Consider the following 20,708-nt stretch of genomic DNA (forward strand, 5'->3'; position numbering starts at 1 on the left):
AGGAGGAGGAGGAGGAGGAGGAGGAGGAAAAAACCCCTGGCCTGTTGAGAGCATTCAATAGGGAAAACCATTTACTGCCCAGGTCTGACGACCTGAGTTCAATCTCCAGGACCCCAGTAAAGATGGAAGAAGATGCCACCCCGTTGTCCTCTGACCTCCACACACATGCACTGTGGTGTGAACCCTGCCTCTGTAGCAGTAACAAACCCCACAAAAGCAACTAAAAGAAAACCAGAGGGGCTGGAGAGACGGTTCCCTGGGCAAGAGCCCTTGTTCCTGCAAAGGATGCAGGTTAGGGTCCCCAGCACCACACAGTGGCTCACAGCCACCCATAACTCCAGTTCCAGGGTTCTGACGTCTGCGGGCACCAGGCATGCCCATGGAATACCTGCATACATGCAGACAAAACACTCATACTCATAAAAACAATGTTTAAAAAAGGGAGTCGTAGACTCGATGGCATTTAGGGATTGCTTGCACGTGTAGGTTTTTGATCCTCATATGAATGTAAAGTATATTCCTAGATTTTCAGAGCAGGGTGACACTGTTAAGTTTCCATATCTGGGTCTTTAATACCGCGACAGTCTCTGTTCTAACACGGTTGACTGGCTTACCCGATCTTTTACCCACCAACCATAAAGTGTCACCTGCTCTATCATCCCCTACCTTCTGCGGACTGGCCTCAGTCCTCAACCCTCGGGAGAATCAGGGGCCCGGTACAGGTGGGCAGGGAGTCGGCAAAAAGTGACAAACAGACCTGAACACAAGGGAGTGTTGATCTGAATGTAATTTCTCAAAGCAAGCATAGATTTATATTACAGAAGAAAACAAAGAAGTTAGGTGACACTTCAGCTAAGGTACATTGCTTTATCTGACACAAAACAAAAAAATGCATACAAAAAGACTGACAGGAGCCAGGCAATGTTTACAAATGAGATATGATCAGCCCTATCTAAAGTCAGCTATTCACAGGAGCCAGGTGAAAGGTCTGATGCAGTGCTAATCTACTGTTAAACTCACCACCAGGGGTCCCTTAGAAAATACCTAATTATGCTATTCGTCTAGGCCTAGTGAAAAATATGCACCAGGGGAGTTCCATACTACTAACCCTTTCATGAATAATACTCCAGTTCCTCCTTAAACCACAACTGACCTTCTTTCTACCATTATGTAATGTAGGCTGCCATTCATATCTGTAATGAGAATTCTAAGTATACTTTGCTAAGCTTGCCCTGAGACTTCTAGCTCCTATCCAGTAAAATACTGCAAGAAAGCATACAAGACCCTCCACACACTATTGCAGGGACAAATTTGGAGCACTCTTGCTATGGAAATGCCGAGATTCCGGGAGGCTAAGTTTCCGTGAAACATTTTTGCCTCAGGACTGCGTCCAAGCTTTTGGACCTGCCACACAGTCTTCACCAGAGTGGGCGTGGCACCTACCTACTGTCCACATTCCTTGTCTCCTTCTGAAAGCCCAAACTCACACCCTGGCAAAAGGGTGGGGCACGGCCGTGCACTGGCCCAGGAAGAACTCTCCCAGGGATCTGGCAGTGGGGACCACTGTGCTTTGATCATGAAGCCACGAATGAAGTCTAAGAGCTGCCTGACAAGGTACAGGCCACAAGCACGGGCGGCCAGGCGTCTCTGGTTCTAGCTGCCCTTAGGTGTGCCACCTGCTGCCCACAGTCCCGGGATTTGGTCAGTAGATTTGTCCCTTTTTGCTTCGTTATCATTACATTTCTATCACATGAAAGTGAAGCCGTGCTTGTTATAAACTCTGAAATGCGTTTGGGTCTGCCATCCCCTGCTGAGGTACTTTTTTATTCTTTCCTAGAATTAAATTGTTTTATTGCCTTCAGGCTTTTAATATCTCTACGGGCCAATGCCTGTGGTGACCGGTTTGCACTATTGTAACAAATAGCTGGAATAAAACAACCTAAACCGGAAGGTTTATTTCAGCTCACAGCTTTTCAAGTCATGCTCACTTGGCTTTGGGTATTGGGTGGGTAGCACAGGATGTCATGGTGGGGGCACATCAGAGGAGTCAGGGACTCAATTACCCCATGACAGGTACATCTCCAGTGTCTTAATTCACTTCTGATAGGCACCACCTCCCAAAGGTCCCATTACTTATCAACAGTTCCTTAGTCACCTAAGCACCACACCGTCAACACAAGACCTGAGACTCAGGAGTCGTGCTGTCATCTGCTGCAGCCCAGACAACACCGATAGGGGGTGCTGCTCTGGGCCTGCAGATACAGGTGTTCCAGTTATCATGACAGAACCCTTCCCCTCACCCCACCCCTCATTTTAATTTAGTAAACTAATTTTGAATTATAAACTTCTCTCATTAATTAGTGAGCACATCAGAACCTTGCTTAATTGGGAAAACTAAATACATAAAGTTGGGGTTTCTAGGTGTAACAAAACTGAGGAGTGATGTTCCCACTGGGAGCCTCTATCAGATGTTCAAAGCAGCCAGCAGGCTAGCCAGCTGCTCTTTTGTAATATGTTTGACTGTAATAAATGCTATATGCAGTGATGCCCAAGAGACTCCTAAACCATTAGGATGTCAGACATTGGTATGGGTGAAGAAGTTTAGAGATGGTGTATGAATAGGGATGCAAAGACAGGATAAAGTCAAGGCTGGGGGGTTGTGTAGCAGTTTCTTCTGAGACTGAATCATCCCACCTCCCAGAAAACTCCAAAGACAGAGGGGAACAACTTGGAATAGCCTCAGGAAGTCCCTGAAACTGACCAGATTTACTAGGCCCCTCCCTCTCAGGGTAAGCAATAAAAGCCAGCCACGGTGCAAAGATGCAGCCCAGCCCAGGTGCTGAGAGGAGTCTTAGATGAAGTGAGCCACCTGGGACACTCGTCAACACCCTGAGCAGCCTGCAGGCTGTGTAGTGTGCTCCAGGTTCCCAACTTTGTGACCTGTCACTTATGCTGCGGTGGGATTTTGTGGTGCAGCTGTCTTTCAGTCATTTCTGCTCTTGTTAGTAACCCCAATAAAAAAAACACATTGGTTCACCAAGTGGATGTTATGTAAGATTACTGAAGGGACTGGTATCAACACAAGATAAACCATGACTAAGTTATCAACACAAAGGAGATTTATTTGTCCCAGAGAGACAAAGGACAGGAGAGAGAGGAGGAGGGATGAGGTCTGAAATGAGGTCTGTTGTGGACTTCTTATCTAGGTTTAGTAGAGATGTGTGTTGTTTCTCCCCAGGCAAAGTCTTGTCACGCAAGAGGAAAGAAACATTTGGAAGGGAAACACACACGGAGCCACCAAAATAATTGAAGCGTTCTAGCAGGTTGTGCCCTTCCCCATCCCCTCTGCCTTGTAAACAAACAATGATTAGATTACATTCCTAAAGCTGGCCACAGGGTCTATTCCCTGATTTGGCCACTTCCTCCTCCTGAGGTTGACTACCAAGGTCCAGCTAGCAAATTATTAAAGCCCAGCAATCAAAAAAAAAAAAAAATCCCTTTGCTCATCTAATTAACATGCCCATTTAAAATTAAACATCTCATCCTAACACAGGGTCCCCCTTGTACCTTTATACACCACCATTTTCCTATGCGTCACATCTGTCCTCTCTATTCAGAGCCAGTCCTTTGTCCCTCTGGGGTATCCCTCCCCCCTCACTTGTTCCTGTCTTCTTCTCCCTCCTCCTCTCTCTCCTGTTGTCTCTCTGAGACAGTCCCTTCAGTAATCTTCCGTAACACACGCATGCGCACCATGCTGGGCACTGCACAGATCTGGACTCGTCTAGCAATGAACACTCTATGGCCCTGGATAAGCTACCTTAAACTTTCCAGTCCACTCAGCCACGGAGTGAGGGTGCTAGCACCTGCCTGACAGCCCAGGATAGCTGATGGTTACCTTGCATAAGCAGCAGCTTGTGACCCACAGTGAACACCATGTCGGTGAGTGCGGTGTTATCTACTATGTTAGGACACGGAAGGTGGCTGTGAACGTCCCTCTGAAAACTTTCCAATAGAAGTTGCTCAGGTGATCAGAACTTACCCAAACCAGTCCAGTGCTTGTAATGTTGCTGGGCCCCATCTTTCCTTATCTTGGCATAGCTGCTAAAAACAGTTCTTAACTTAATGTGCGTGGGTGTTTTGCCTGCAGGTGTATGTGCCATGTGTGCTGTGGAGACCAAAATGGGGCATGGATCCCCTGGGGTCAGTTATGGGTGGCTGTGAGCTGCCATGTGGGTGAAGTATGGTCCCCTGCAGGAGCAGCCAGTGCTCTGACCACTGAGTCTCTCCACAGTCCCAGGTTAACTCTTTCACTACAATTCTGATAAAGGAAATGTTGTACTTAAAGAGTTTCTTGAAAAGAATTATTTCTGGTTAATTTTGGTGTATGTAGGTGTGTTTAGTCATTTGCAAGTGGTTTTTTTTTTAATAATAAAGTTTATAATATAAAAAAATAGAGTCTTCAAATTGTTAACGTGGTTCTTCCCCACAGACATTCTTTTTTTTTTAAAAAAGCTTTATTTATTATATGTAATTACTCTGTAGCTGTCTTCAGACACTCCAGAAGAGGGCGTCAGATCTTGTTACAGATGGTTAAGGATGGTTATGAGCCACCATATGGTTGCTGGGATTTGAACTCAGGACCTTTGGAAGAGCAGTCGGGTGCTCTTACCCACTGAGCCATCTCACCAGGCCCCCACAGACATTCTTATTCTGTGAATGGTGATGGGTGCTAGGTGGCACATGAACATGATTAGTAACAACATAAAACATTCTTGAAAGTAACAGTGAAAGGAAAAGAAAACCTGGAATGCTCAGAGTGGGGAGCACCCTGTAAGGAATATGGGGAGAAGTACGGAGTAACCTCACAATGCTCAGAATAGGGAGCACCCTGTAAGGGTTATGGGGAGGAGTACGGAGTAACCTCACAGTGCTCAGAGTGGGGAGCACCCTGTAAGGAATATGGGGAGGAGTACGGAATAACCTCACAGTGCTCAGAGTGGGGAGCACCCTGTAAGGGTTACGGAGATGGGTATTGAGTAACTTCACAGAGACAGGATTCGAGTTTTGAGTTGACACTAGAAGTATATTAACACTTTCATATAGTGGTGATAACATACATCAGTTAGGACACACAGGGTTCTGGTAATTTTGGTGCAAACTGATGGGAGAAATGAGGGTGAAGGCTGAGCTTACAACGCAGTACCACATGTGTCAGTCAGCATGTGTCAGAAAGAACAAGACACTGGGAAAAAGGTAAGAAAATAGTGAAAGATTTGACCAAATGCCAGGTCAGGTAGGATATGCTGAGAATTCTGAACAGGAAAACTATGTACAGGAACACAGGAATGGAAGAAATGGGTTATCAGTGGGATGGTTCAGCAGTTACAGGCGATGGTAGACTTAATCACCCAGAGCGCCTTCTAAAAGCTCATCCACAGCTTTTAATGTATAATTAAAATACACATTTCATTTACACGGGGGATTTTCAATAATAAGATACATAATAAATAAGTCAAATTAAACCCATCCATCAGACAGCTTCATGGGTGGTTTTTGGTTTTTGTTTTTTCTTTTGGAGACAGGGATTCAGGCAGCCCAGGCTAGCCTCGAACTTTCTCTCCGTAGCTGAAGCTGACTTGTGACACTCGTTCTCTGCCTCCCGCGGGCTGGGGCACAGGCGCTCACCACCGTGCAGTTTACAACCCTCCGGCCTGGCCTTTTCTTCTGTCTTGGAGGCACTGGGGATTTATCCCAGGGCCCGAGGCATCTCAGGCAAACGCCCTAGCTCAGAGTTGCGTCCCCAGCATGGCTTCCTGCCCTTTCAGAGGTGGGACCCCCAAGCCCAGGGAGGTCTGCAGGCAATCTCAGTAACTCTTCTGCTTCTTCTTGCAGTGCCTCTGCCTTCTCATGCAACAGCATCTGCAATGAAAAACCCAGCCATGAGGCCAAATGTACTTGGCTAGAGAGCTGCCAACATTTTATGTCTGCTAAAACCCGAGTCCTGACACAGGGATGGCTAACGCTGGGCCTGAAATAGTGAGACTGAAAAATGCCCACTTTACAACCAGAGATTCAGTAAATGAAGACAAGATGTTCTGCTAAAAACCATTTTAGCTGATCACAGCGTTCAGAGCACCAAAAATAAAGAGCTTTCCTACACTCCAAGACTTGTTTCACAGAAGACTCAAACACTTAAACTTAATTTATAATCTATAAAATTTCAGAAAATTTTGCAAAAATTTAATTAGCTCTTGAAACTGTTATCCTTTACATATGTAATTAGCTCTGCACAGTTTCATTTAGCGTGCTTTTAAAAGCCCATCAGTATTGCAGAAAAAAAGTTTTCCTAAGGCTCCTACAGAAACATGATTGGATCTATTGTCCTTTTCACTAAAGCGCCTGTGGTGAACATGACTGGATCCGCTATCCTTCCTCCATCTGCTTCCTCTCTCTCCTGTCATTTTCCCTCCTGTATTTTTGTTTTAATTAGTTAATTAATTGTGTATGGGTGTTTTGTCTGCATGTATGTGTACACATCATGGTTCTTGGAGGCCAGAACAGTTGCTCACATTGCTGAGACCAGAGTTACAGATGCTGTGATGGCCATGAGGATGCTGGGGACGTCAACCCCAGTCCCCTGGAAGAGCAGCCAGTGCTCTAACCACTGAACCACCTCTCCAGCCCCCTTCCTACAATTTTTAGTTTTTGAGGTAGGATTTCACTGTGTAGTCTAGGCTGGCCTTAAATTTGTGATCTTCCTGTGTCAAGGAATATGCAATATGCATATGCAATATGCATGCTGCCATGCCTGGAAATACGGTTAATTTTAAAACGAGCACACAAGAGAAAGTATTTCCAAGCACACCGTGCAGCCTGTGTGCTGGGCTGCCTTAGTTCTCTCCGCAGGAGCAGAGGCAAGGGCATCCCTGCCCGTCCAAGAACACCCGTCTACTGGGACACAGTCCATCTTGGACGCTGTATCTGTAAACACTCCAAATGTCTCCATCACAGATCACTGCGAAGATCAGCTAAGGCCATGCTTGTGTGGGCGCACCACTCAGCACCATGAGAAGGACGTTCTTTTATCAGTTCTGCTTCACGTATGAGAATGTCTGCCTCAGTTAGGGCTTCTAATGCTGCAACAAAGCACCATGACCGAAAGGCAGCTCAGGGAGGAGAGAGGGCTTGGGGGCTTATACTTCCACATTGTTATTCATCGCTGGAGGAAGCCAGGGCAGCTCTCACAGTGCGGGACCTGGAGGCAGGACTCATGAGGTCATAGAGGAGTGCTGCTTACCAGTTCCATCAGCTTACTTTCCGGACCACTAGCCCAGGGCCAGGACCACCCAAAAGGGCTGGGCCCTTCCCCAACAATCACTAACTAATATGTGACAGCCCGATCTTAGAGGAGTTTTCTCCATTGAGGTTCCCCATTTCGGAGAACTCTAGTTTGTGTGTCAAGTTGACTATCTAGCACAATAAGGTAACAATGAAGTTTTAAAAAGCTAAGCAATGTATACGCTTGTGACCAAGGACATAATACCAAATTGCTGTAATGGCTTCACCCACACAAACAGAACAACGGCAAACTTGAAATAGGGACTAAAGAGAGCAAATAGCCTGAAGCCACAGAACTCATCAAAGAAAAGAGAAACTCCTGCTTTAAAACTGTGAGAACTCCAGCCAGAAAGAGCGGGCTGGCTCCAGAAGGCAGCACATGTGCCCTGGTAGAAATCTCCAGAGGTAAAATTTAACCTCAGCACACTGTGATGGCCTTGGTGATGCCCCTGTCACTGAAGAGCTTGCAGCTTTGAGACTGAAGGGGGGCACACTGGAGAGGACTCCCATGAGGGTCTCTCTCTCTCTCCTCAGCAGTCCTGTTTTTGTTTTAATTGTGTTTTATGAGTATGGATGCTTGCTGATGCATGTCTCTGTACCCTGTGTGTGCAGTGCCCTCAGAGGTCAGAAGAGGCCATCAGATCCCCTAGAACTAGAGTTACAGATTGCTGTGAGCTATGTACGGGCTTCACTCTCATCGCGATGCTACAGGGTATCGGGAAGGCTTGCTCACCTTGGCTGAGGAAACAATCTGCTGGGCTTGCCTTCTGGACAGATGATCAATTGTCTTCACCAACACTTCTGGGTTGGCATTGGCTAAGTGCATGACACTCCTGTAACCTGCGCTATATAACTGTTTTGCCCGACCCTAAAGTATTAAAGAAAAAGCAATACTATGAGTATTTGGGATTATTAAAAAAGGAAACAAGCCCACATGCAACAGGTAGGAAGAGACACAGACAGTCACGAGAGTGTGGTCACCCAGCAGACACTGCCGAGCTTTGAGGATGAGCTCCGGAGGCTCTAATCGGAAAGGTACCGAGGGTAGCTTTGCACACAGTTTAAGCCGGTTGCTGGGACAAAAGCAGGGAAGGGAACCCAGTCAGGCACGCCCGCGTGCACACACTTCCTACGTAGAATGAAAAGTAGAGGACAGGAAGGACTGAAGCTGATGTGTGCTGCTAACAGACCGCTGACAGCGACTAAGGATCCTTTCTCCCCATCTTAGAGAATGTAGATGACCTTCCTGCCATCCGTCCGTCCATCATAACTGACAGAGAGTAACTCTTTACTCCAGTGGAGAAAGGAGTTATGGTTGTGACAGGGTACACGTTCTTGAGGGAGAACAGAGCCCAAATTCTCATACCAGAGATCTTTCATCGTACCCACTTCTCAGACAGCAGTGGCTCCCTGGGAGGCCGTGGTAGAATTTGATTTAAAAAGGAAACGAGAAATAATTCTGGGCGATATGATCTGGGATCAGCTGAGTCCCCTGTCTGGGAAGGCCTGACTGAAGGGGAAGACCCTAGGGGAGGCAGCACTTTCTGTTGTCTGCCAGCAGCCCAGGCAGAGGAGGTCGGAGGGGGCTGGGGGCCGGGCAGTGGCAGCGGACGCCTTTAATCCCAGCACTCAGAGACTGAGGCAGAGGCAGAGGCAGGCAGAGCTCTGACTTTGAGGCCAGCCTGGTCTGAAGAGATAATTCAAGGACATCCAGGGATACAAAGAGAAACCCTGTTTCAAGAAACCCCGGGGGATGGGGGAGAGTGGGAGAGAGGAAGAGGTCTGCGGAAAGCAGGGATGGAGCTGCTCTGCTCTGCCTGCCCACGTGGAAGCATGGGCTCTTCTACACCTGCCTCATGCTGAGACACAGAGGCTACTTTAATTCACAACGCTTATGGCCTGATCTTAGTTGCTCCCCACTGGCTTCTAACTGATATCAACCCGTTTACACTGCTCCATGTCTGCCGTGCGGATGGCGGCTTGTCCTCAGTTTCACACACCCACCTTCCTGAGTCAGGTAGTGGTAACCTTCCTGCCTCTCTCCCGCAAGCCCCGCCCACTCGCTCCCCACAAGTCCCGCCTACTCCCTCTCAAAGCCCCGCCCACTCTCTCCTGCCAGGTCACCCAGCTCTTTTCTGGCCACTGGTGCTTTTACACAGTGCATGCCCAACTTTGCTCTGTTGCTGACTGCATCTACCCTGCCGCTGCTGCCACCGTCCCTCGCAGCTGCTGAAACCCAGCTTCCTCAGTCTTCACGTGGGGATCAGCAGCTTTCCGGGAATCCCCTGGCTTTCTGCAGCAGCAGCCAGTAAATGCTCGGGGTTCAGTCTCAGGACCAGCCAGCAGTGCAGGCCCATCTATCAAGTCCTCTGTTTCTATGCACTGATTCCATCGGTTCTGTTCCTCCATAGGACCTGGAACAGCAGGACGCTTTCTAGAACCTACCACGCAGTAACACTTCAGAAAACGGTAAAACTTGTTTTTTCTGTTAGAAGACATGAACTCAGCTAGGGAGGCAGGACGAGGCTGACCTCTAAGACCCCTGTCACTTCCATGAGAGGGATTAGCTCCGCCTTCACGCAGTACATCAGTTTCTTGGTGAGTTCCACCAAAAGGGCTTTGTAAACCCAAAATTCCTCCAGCTCCTGAGCAAACAAAGATACATCAGTGTAAGTTTCGTATTTTATGTAAGTTACAGCTCCTGAGCAAACAAAGCTACATCTGTGTAAGTTACGCATTCTATGTAAGTTACATTCTGATCTGCAGCTTGGAGGAGCTTGGGCTAAGGGAGATCCTCACAGTTGGAAGGAAGCATGGGGACATTGGGAGCCTTTTGGAGAAGGAAAAAAAAGACCGAAAATTAAGAAAAAAGTTATTTCTAATCAAAATTTCAGAAGTGTCTGTACAGTTTTGCTTGTCCAGTGACTCTAAGCAGTTTTACTTGTGGGAGTTAACCCAGAGACGAAGTATTAAATAAGCGCAGTCGCATGCAGCGTGGTAGTCAACAAAGCCCTGAAGCTAACGAGAACAGGCACTCTGAGGGGGTCATGGCGTGTAGCTGAGGGTATCACATCAGCCCGTCTGTGTAAGACCCACGCGTGAGGCCTGGGGGCCCTGGCTCCAGGTTAAGTGCATGTGGCACAAGCTTGAGCACTCACAGAAAAGCCGTGTGCGGCTCAGTGGCACAAGCCTGTAGCCCCGAGGGCACTATGTGCTCATACACCAGTGTGCAGCCAAAGTGGTGAGTCAGCTCAAGGCTCCGTGAGAGACCCTGTCTTACATCCGCTCTGACAGCAGAGTGAAAGACCCCAGTCCAACTGCTGCTCCGCCAGCGCTGCGCTGCCCTCCCACCACACAAGAGGAACAATGTCACTAAGCTTTCACTACTAATCCTGGTTAGAAATCACTCCATTAGCACAGCTGCTGAACAGAACAGAGTTAAAGAGTGAAAATACACCATGACCCTTCATTAGCACATACGGCACAATTAGTTATTAACATTTGTAGACTAGAGGTTCAAGTTAGGAAAGAAAATTGAAATTAAAGCCTGTGAATGGGGTGTGATGGTGCACACCTTTAATCCCAGCACTAAGGAGGCAGAGGCTGATATACATACATACATACATATATATATATATATATATATATATATATATGCCTCTTATGTGTGTATATGTGTGTGTATATGTGTACATATGATATATAATACATATATATAAATATTAATTTTGCCATCATGTATATATACTATCATGTAGCACCTATGTTTGACATAGGGCTGCCTGCCCGAGACTTGAAGTAAATGTGTACGTCCCCAGAAGATGTAAGACTGAGCAGTCCCATGGCCACTGACGGACTCCGGTAACTGACCAACCCCCCCATCACTCCCAGGTCGTCACACCGAAGCCAGGTGGTAAGGGAAGCATCGGCCCTGGGCCCTGGTCCTGAGAACAGGCGGGCTCTGCACTTCCTACTGCTGAAGCGGTTTAGCTGACTCGGGAATTCCTGCATTGTTTCCATAAGCTCAACACAGTCCTCATGTAAAGAGGCAGAACCCAAGAAAGGCTTTAAATACAGCTGCGTGCTCTGACAGAACACAGTGACTCAGCAGGGAGGAGAGAAGACAACGGTTAACTGATTACCTCACAGAAATGTAACACGCAGGAAGAGAAGGAGGCAGCTCCCGTAAGCAGGTTCTGTATGTATCCTCGGGGCAGGTTAAACTTCTCAGACACACTCCAAACATTGGTCTCTTTCAGCAAGGAATAAAGCACAAACGACAGATACAGTCTGCTGACAACATTCTTGTCCACCTTCTACAAAGACACAAAAGGTGTCCCAAGTAGGTGGGGCTGAAACTGCAGGGACAGAGGCGGCACAGAGCCCCTGGCTCCTCATGCACTTGCCAGCCACAGAGGAGGCAAGGTCAGTTGTCCCCAGCATAAGGACACTCGCTGTTCTCCAGAGGAGAGCAGATCGAAATGCTCAAGGCCGGCACCCGGCACTCACAACTATGACGGCTCGGGACAAGGGCCTTTGCAGATGCGGTTAGTTCAGGATTTACCACAGGCCCTAAACTTGCTGACTGGAATCTTCACAAATGAGGACAAGGAGACGCAGAAGTCAGTGAAAAGCGAGGCTCTGGTCAGAGAGATCATGTGTGAGCCAAGGAGCTGCCACACCTGAGCCACATAACCGGGAGGGAGTACAGGAGGCTTCTCGCGGCAGCCTACCCAAGAAGCCAGGGTAGCCTCCCGAGCTGGGAGGAATCCATCGGGCCGGCCTCACATAAGCTGAGGGGATGTGGGAGGCATGGAGGCTCCTGGGCCCCCAGATAAGCAGGTGGGACTGGGAACGGTAACAGTCAGAGGCGCTCCTTCACGGGAGGAGCCTTCACTAGAAGGCTGGGGGTGATGCCTGTGCCTAACAGTCCGGTGACCTCTGAGCTTCTCACAGGCTTGTCTTCTCATCAATCTGTAGGACCTATCTTTATGGAAGATGTCACATGTACTTCACAAAGCCCTTCGGTGTATTCATATTGTGCACATGGGATTGAGTTACTTATTAGCAGGAACATTTTTGTCAAATTGTGCCGTGCTTAAATATGCCTAAAATAAAAGACTCGGGACCAGACTCTCAAAGTCTGAACCAATCTGGGCTACTGCGTTGTGTGGAATGGAACAACCACACAGCTCTCTGAGTGGATTCATACTCTGCTGGAAGCTAGGGAGAACTCCGTACTGTGCGTGTGTAAACTGCACTGGCAAGTGAGTTAGACAAACACATGTAACTAAATGGTGGGCTTGTCCATACCATAAACTGTAAGGGAGTATGCTATGGTTCCCCGTGGTTGTGATACTCAGTATCCCCAAAGCTGAAACAGAGACAGGAAAGACTTCCCGTGGCTGGCAGTTTCTGTTCTCTGATCGGCTTTTGCCTGTGGTGCTAGTGATCTTGTGCAAAGAATGTCATCACTAGTATCAGGGTAACGTAAGAGACAATTTCACAGATGTATCTGAAAGCAAAGTAGTCACAGCGTACAATGCTGGTTGGCATGATGGGGCCTGCACTCCTAGCACTTGAAGGCTCAGTAGGAAATCCAGATCTGAGCTACACAGCCAGTCCCTGTCTGAAAATGAAAACATAAATAAGATGGGAAAAGAATCTTGAGATAAAGGCTATGTATCAGTGGATTTTGAATTACAGATTCAGCATGTATATAATGGACCATCCTTTTAAAAGCATTAAGCTGAAAAAGTATATTGAATTCTGGGTAGGCAAAGATAGCTTTTTAATTTGGCATTTTTAATGTGCTTTTACCATTAACTATAAATTGAGTTAATGTAGATTTTGCTTAGGATGTAATTCCAAAGCCAGATAAAATGACAGAATTATTACACGGCAGGATAGATGTCTTAATGACAATTTCAAACTTTTGTAAGAAGTATCAATAAGAAGAGGTAGGCTGGTGAGATGGTTCTGCAGTTTAAAGCACTTGTGCAAGGTGACCACCTGAGCGTGACACTGGAACTGTGCAAAGGCAGAGGGTGGGGGGGGAGGGGTTGGCTTTTTTGTTTTTTAAAGACAGGGTCTCACTGTGTAGCTCTGTCTGGAACTCACTATGTATGCCAGGCTGGCCTTGAACTCAGAGATCAACCTCCCCTGTGCTGGGAAACAGAAAGACCCCGTCAGTAGGGAGGCGGTATAAGGACGCGCAGTTTCTTAAAGGAGCCTTGTCTAGGGTAAGAAAGACGCCGCACCTTTCTGACGGCTTGTCCTGATGCCTTCTTCCCAATAAAGCTTTCCGAGACTCCGAGAAGAGCGGCTACATTCTGCTCTGCTGGGCTGAGCTGACCAAACTGCACAGAGAAGGGATAAACAATGAAAACATGCAACCGCAGCCTTCAAAGTCTCATTCCAGCCAATGCCAGGGTTAAGTCTGAGCTCACAGCACTTTAATGGATGACATTTATAAATATTACAGAATTATCGTCATAAGTAGAGCAAGCTCTGTCAACCCCGGCTACACAGGTGGTGGTGCCACAGTTCCATGGCCTGGTGACAGCATAGCTGTCTGGCTGTGTAAGCACGTGCTGTCAAGTGAGCGTGCCTCGCTGCATCTCTCAGAACACGTCTCCACCACATTACTGTGCATGAAGACTGTGCTGTGAGTACCTTCCATGGACTGAGTACTGTGCCGTGAGTACCTTTCATGGACTGTGACGTGCTGTGAGTACCTTCCATGGACTGTGACTGTGCCGTGAGTACCTTTCATGGACTGTGAGTACTGTGCAGTGAGTACCTTCCATGGACTGAGTACTGTGCCGTGAGTACCTTTCATGGACTGTGACTGTGGTTAGCTTTATAGTAAGCCAGAAGAGGAAAAAGACAGGAAGGATCTGAAAGTAACTGCTCCACATAGGACTTGAAAAATTTAATGTAACGACTTAAAAATGACACTATAGAAATTAATTTCCTGAGATTAAAAAGCTGTAGACTGGGGGCTTAAGGGTGTGTTTTCAAAGCAGAAGACACACACTTATTATGCACAAGGCTTTGGGTTCAGTCTTTAAAGCTGTGGGGCTGTGGGGAGGCCAGCCACTATTTTTGCCTAATGTGATCCTGTGTATTCATTCAGCCAGACGGCCCATAGAAAAACATATATCAGCTGGTTTTCTTACACACAGGGCCAGCTCTCCTGTGTGGCTGCCGTAAAGTACGTACCCTTTGCGGGCTGGAGATGGCTGAGTTAAGGAGCACTGCTGCACAGGCATGAGGGCACTGGCAGTCCCAGCACCATGTAAAAAGCGGGGTGTGGGAGCCCTGGGTTCTATCTCTCAGCACCGAGTTTGTAGCCAGGTGGATCCCTGGAGCTCATTTGCCAGTTAGCCTAGACTAAGTGGTGGGCTCCAGGTCCCAGTGAGAGATCCTGTCCCCCAAAACAAGATGGGTGGCTCTGGAGGAATGACACCTATACTTGACCTCTGACCCCACATTCATGTACGAACATGCACATCACCTGAACACACACACACACAAATAAGTATTTTTCAGAACCTGAAGGACATATGTACACTTGTGTGAATGCAATAGGACCCATAGTTTCGTACAACTCATATACACTAGCCTAAACAAGGAAGAGAAAGAAACTCGGAAAGGCAAAAGGCCCAACTCCACATGGCCCGCCAGGTCACGTGACCAGCCCTGAGCCCTCTGAGCGAGGAGTCCTGAGCTCTCACCTGCCTGAAGTACACCATCCAGTCAGGCTCAGACTGAGCAGCCAGGTCATAGGGCGTGGTTAGGTAGACCAGATGAAGAAGGCTCTCCAGTACAAGCCCTTCCAGACCTTTCTTCAAGTCTCTGTACAGAGTGTCACAATAGGCCACATCAATGGCTCCTGAAGAAATACAAAACCACAGGGCACACTCTCAGCCATGTGTGCCATGCATGTCTGTCCCAGCCACAACCACACAGCAAGCCTGGGGCCAGACTGACTTGTGGGACGACACCCAGTACCCAAGCCCAGCTGGGATTAGGTTGAATTTGAGAAGCAGATCTAACCTCTCAGAGCTTTAGTTTCCTCAGCATTAAGAGACAATAAAGCATGACTGAGTCACAAATAAGAAAACCCACTGTGAAGATAATTCCAATACAAATAACATGAGTGTATGTGAAGTATACAAAGATATTATAATATTGGTGTGTTTGCACCTGCGGTATGATAATACAATAAAACCCAACACTTTCTACAACTGAGGATTAACAAAGACTTGTTTGCTATTCTTGTAACCCTTTCTACAACTGAGGATTAACAAAGACTTGCTTGCTATTCTTGTTTGCTGAGGAGTTCAGTGAAGGCTGCATGCACGCTAGGTGTGCTACACCTGAATATAGTTCAGTCCTAAATTAAACCCCACCAGGAAATCCTCAAATTCTCTTATTTCTAATAGTTTTGGAGGTTATTTTAGACAGTTCTGATACAACTACTCTATTTTTTGGTAATCTGGTAAAAAAACAAAACAAAACATTTCAACGTGTACTCAAAATAAATTGAGACACTCTGTTTTTAAGTCTTGTGTCTATTCATAATCAGAAAAATCACAAGCACTGCAAATGTTCATAAATAAAAAGATGGTTAAATAATGTATGTTCCAGCCCTATTATGGATGAGTATAGCATGAAGGAACATGGGTCTGGACTCTTAGTGTGAGCCCACAGATGAGCTCGGTCAGATGTGGGTCTGGTTTCTTAGTGCGAGCCCGCAGATGAGCCCACAGATGAGCTCGGTCAGCTGCTAGGAGGCTGAGGCAGGAGGACTGCACAGTCAAAGTCAGCCTGGACTACAGCAGACCGGCTAGCTTGGTCAACTAAGTGAAACTCAGGTTCAAGAATAAAGAGAGGGGGGGGGAAAGAATAAAGAGAACTGGGGATGCAGCTCAGGGGCACTGCGCCCGTCTAACGAGTGTGAGACCCTGGGTCTGTGGTATTTTATACATGAGCATGAGTCCATTCAGAAGGGAATAATGGACATAAATACAGTCAGGTGCCACCGGCCAGGGACACGCTCCCTTGTGTAAACTCCGCCATTTGATGATTTGATCCTTAAGAGCCACTGTGAGGTACATAGTCAGCATGGCCTGCTGTGTTATGAGGTGGGAACACTGGGGGTTCCCGAGGAGTAGACTGGGACAGGTGTGTGGACTTCTGCTAACACAGTCCTGAGTCTGTGTGTGTGTGTGTGTGTGTGTGCTCACGTGCATGGGTGTGCAGGAGCATGTCACTCCCCACATTACTCTTTGGCTGAACCAAGAACTCACTATTTGGCTAGGCCAGTCAGTTAGCCAGTGATCACCACGGGCCCAGCTGCCTCCATCTTCCTCCTGCTGGGATGGCCGACACATGCTGCCACGCTCAGCCATGCCTGGCATCTTACATGGGTACTGGGAGCCTGAACTCAGGTTGGTCTTTATGATTTTACTGATTGACTTTACTGAATGAGACACTTCCCTAACCTACGGTTTGTTTGTTTTTTTTTTTTAAGAGCAGATATTTTTCAATGAGTAAATTACTCATTAAGAAATTAATCCCCCTCCTGGATAACCAAGGCTACACAGAAAAACCCTGTCTTAAAAAAAGCAAAATTAAAAAAAAAAAAAAAGCAAAATTAATTAATTCTCTGTTCAGATACAATCTATAGATTAAGCAAGAAGCAAATCCCAGAAATACTTACAACAGTAAGTATTTGTTTAAAACAAAATTTGAATCTGTCTACAGCATGGCCTGCGAGTTGAAGTGAAACCCACAGACAGGCTTTACTCCAGGTGAGCCATTAAGCTGTGGATGAGCTCTGTGCTGCTGAGGGTGGCAGCAGGAAGGGGAAGGAGGCAAGGCCAGCTTTCCTCTACCTGGGCAATTGCTTACAATTCTAAGTATTTTCAACTTCTGAAAGCTGAAATAGCTCATAAGAGTAACGCTTCTAATATGAAATCACAAATCCAATTTAAAGGAAGAAAATAACTTAACTTCTAGTGTTTCCAATACATCCCCTTAGAGAATACTGAGATTTAGGCAAACTTACCCTTAAAAGAAGCTTGGCCCAGTTTTGTGATCCGGAAGTGACACTCTGAGCCCTCACTGTCACCACGGCCGTCTTTCTGTAGAAGTCCTTTCTCTGCCAGGTGCTCAAGAGCATCAACAGTTATTTCCCAGAGAGTTTTTTCTTTCAATAAAATCTTTTGCTGAACACCAAAAAATGTACCATTCATAAACTGATATATGTCACCAAGACTTGCTGCAATCTGGAAGAATTCAGGACATCACTGGGACTTAGTTCATCACTTAGTTCAAGGAACAAGATGATTCAAGTTCATATTTTAAAGCTATTTGAAGAAAAAATTAGCACAAAATCTACAGAATTAAAAATTAACAGGAAAAACAACTGAAGGAAAAGACAGTTACCATGTTCATGCTTTTTATACACATTTTCCAGTATAATAATTTTTTAAAAGATTTTATTATTATTGCTATTATTATGTTTTGCTTTGTTTTGAGACAGCTTCTCTGTGTAGCCCTGGCTGTCCTAGAACTCACTCTGTAGACCAGGCTGGCCTCGAACTCAGAGATCCACCTGCCTCTGCCTCCTGAGTGCTGGGACTGAAGATGTGCGCCACCACCCTGGCTTCTCTTCATTTTCAGTTGCACGCCTGTGTGGTGAGGCGCATGCACATCAGGGCAGGTGCTGTGGACAGCCGAGGTGTTGGATTCCTGGAGCTGGAGTTATGGGTGGTTATAAACCACCTGATGTGGGATCTGGGAACCCAAAGTGGGTCCTTTGCAAGAATAGCACTAGGTCTTATCTCCTGAGCCATCCTCCCTCCCCAAAATGCTGTTTGGTTTTTATATTATTCTCAAAGCTGTGCTCAGAGTCTCCCCAATTCCATTCAGACTTCTTCTGGAATCCTCTTCACCTGCTTCTACATACCCATGGAGGCATGCTTTAGCTCTAAAAACCACGTTAAACATAAACAAGAAACATGGAAAACCCAGCTGAGGGGACCCAGTGTGCAGGCAGCAGGCAAGGAGGCGTTTGGCAGAAGAAGGGTTTGCTATCCATTGCTCAGTCTCTGCCCTCTGGGCCCCACTCTGCTTCCTGTCCTTCACACCTCCTCCCCACCTCACCTCCTCCCCACCTCCTCTCCTCCCCACCCCACGCAAAGGACAGCAGTGATCCTAATGCCTGGCACTTGGTATTCAGATGTAAAACACTCAGGATTAGAACTCACTTTTATTAGCCAATTTCTCCAAAATCAGCATGCTATATTAAAAAAAGGACGGATCAATAGCTCTCTCTTACAATTCTGATGATACTTCGACGGGAATATTTAAGTAGTCATTTTATATTAAACCAATATAATGCTCCATAATAAAGTATTATGGAGCAGTCATTTTTGTATTGCTTCTCCCTTTCCTTTTATTAACAATCATTCTTAATACTCAAGCTCAAAGGCACTTATATTTTTGAGCTGATGTTCAGTTTGTGGATCATTAAAGTATTCCAGCCTCCGTGGGGATTTGAATGAGGTGTTCCCCAGCCATGCAGGGTCCAGCCTGCCGACTACTACCCATGTCACAGCCCTTCTCCAGCATTACAAGGTCCAGCCTGCCTACTACTATCCATGTCACAGCCTTCTCCAGCTGGTGCACCATGTCCCATTAAGCTTTTTTTCTTGTGTTCTACTCTAAATACCTAGTGTGGCTTATCTCCTTCCGTATCTAATCCGTGTCTCTCCTTCAACCTCAGTGCGTTTATTTTCTTCTTTAGACTTCCATGGCTCTAGTGTGTCAGTTAACACTGTAAGGATTATAACCATCCGTCTGTAAGGTACTAAAACTTGTGATATCTCTGTTTCAGTTTTGTCTCAAATTTTACTTCCATGTTCATACTAATGAGGACAAGTCATATGACAAGCTTGTAGTTTTGCAGTTAGAAAAAAGCGAAATTCAAACTGGCTTTTACCACTTTTTTGTGTTGTTGTTGTTGTTGTGACTAACTGTACTTTGGGCACAAGGATACAGTTTAACTTAAAAATAAGTCTAAAAGAGATTAATGAATAACTATTTTTAAAAAATCTTTTTTTTTTTTTTTTTTTGAGACAGGGTTTCTCTGTGTAGCCCTGGCTGTCCTGGAGCTCACTCTGTAGACCAGGCTGGCCTCGAACTCAGAAATCTGCCTGCCTCTGCCTCCCAAGTGCTAGGATTAAAGGTGTGTGCCATTACCACTCAGCTCATTAGTCTTCATATTTGATCTCTAAGATTCCGTTTTCATGTTAGTAAACCCGTCAGAAGTTGAAAATATTGTAAGTGAAAACACACACACTATACCCAGCCTACAGGGCCTCAATGTACCCACTACACCCAGCGTACAGAGCCTCACAGTTTGGTAACCTTCTCCTCCGTAGCACATTGGCTGCTCTGCTGCCCTTCATGTGTGCAGAGCTGGGGCTTGCTACGGCTGCCCAGCGCTGAGGTGGCGGGATTGTACGTACGATGGCAGGCACACCTCCCTTCTTGTGTGGGCAGAGGTGACAGGCTGCTGAGCGTCTGCATCCCTGTCTCATGGTTTCCACAGCACTGTCTCCTGTAAACTTACTTCACGTAGGTATCATTATTATCTGATTTCTTCCATTTCCTCTACTGAAGAGTTAGAAAGACCCAGATTCAGAGTCTTTTTAAAAAATAATTTATTTTTATTTTAAGTACACTAGTGTTTTGCCTGCATATGTATCTGTGTGAGGGTGTTAGATCCCCTGGAAGTGGGTTACAGACAGTTGTGAGCTGACAGATGGGTGCTGGGAATTGAACCCAGGCCCTCGAGAAGAACAGCCAGTGTACTCTTATTTGCTGAGCAATCTCTCCAGTTCCAAGATTTAGATTTTTTTTTTTAATGTCAAAGACTGTTCTTTTTCATATTACATTAGAAGTTATCATTTTTTTCATTTTATAATTTGCCTGAATTTTTAAAAATCTCTACTGTCTCAGGTAATACTCATCATATTTAAGAAAATCTTTAAAAAAAAATACCTTCAGACCAATTAAGGAGAGAAACAAACTCTGGATTCCCTTGGTGAATTCCTCAACAAGATGGCTGTAGCAGGTTTCCAGTGGTCCATTTATTAGTTCCAGGACCTATAAAAGTTAAAGCAGTATTATGTTTGTGTTGTTACTTAATCTAGACAGTGTTCTACATAAAGACCTCATACTTTGTAAGATTTCTAGAAGCCCCAAACTCCTCCAAAGCCAAAACAAAACCAAATCACAAAAACCCAAAGGAGCAAGAATTAACAGATGTTCTTCTTTTTTTTTTTTTTTTT

The 20,708-nt window shown here is 46.2% G+C and overlaps 1 protein-coding gene across 2 annotated transcripts in view; it reads right to left on the minus strand.

Annotated features, from left to right (window-relative positions):
- Positions 1 to 5,112: 5,112 nt before the first annotated feature.
- Positions 5,113 to 20,708, minus strand: part of Helq (helicase, POLQ like) — a 36,772-nt gene continuing 21,176 nt past the window's right edge. For both annotated transcript variants that reach the window (XM_021210845.2, XM_029545437.1), the window contains 8 exons: positions 20,419 to 20,523; positions 17,417 to 17,636; positions 15,078 to 15,235; positions 13,599 to 13,697; positions 11,481 to 11,654; positions 9,870 to 9,983; positions 8,072 to 8,206; positions 5,113 to 5,919 (listed from right to left, as the gene is read on the minus strand). In XM_021210845.2, the coding sequence (XP_021066504.1) occupies positions 5,782 to 5,919; positions 8,072 to 8,206; positions 9,870 to 9,983; positions 11,481 to 11,654; positions 13,599 to 13,697; positions 15,078 to 15,235; positions 17,417 to 17,636; positions 20,419 to 20,523 (1,143 nt within the window). In that variant the 3' untranslated portion in view covers positions 5,113 to 5,781. The remainder of the gene's footprint in view (positions 5,920 to 8,071; positions 8,207 to 9,869; positions 9,984 to 11,480; positions 11,655 to 13,598; positions 13,698 to 15,077; positions 15,236 to 17,416; positions 17,637 to 20,418; positions 20,524 to 20,708) is intronic.

The sequence above is a fragment of the Mus pahari genome, chromosome 13 (genome assembly GCF_900095145.1).
Source record: "Mus pahari chromosome 13, PAHARI_EIJ_v1.1, whole genome shotgun sequence".
In the NCBI taxonomy this organism is placed as follows: Eukaryota; Metazoa; Chordata; class Mammalia; order Rodentia; family Muridae; genus Mus; species Mus pahari.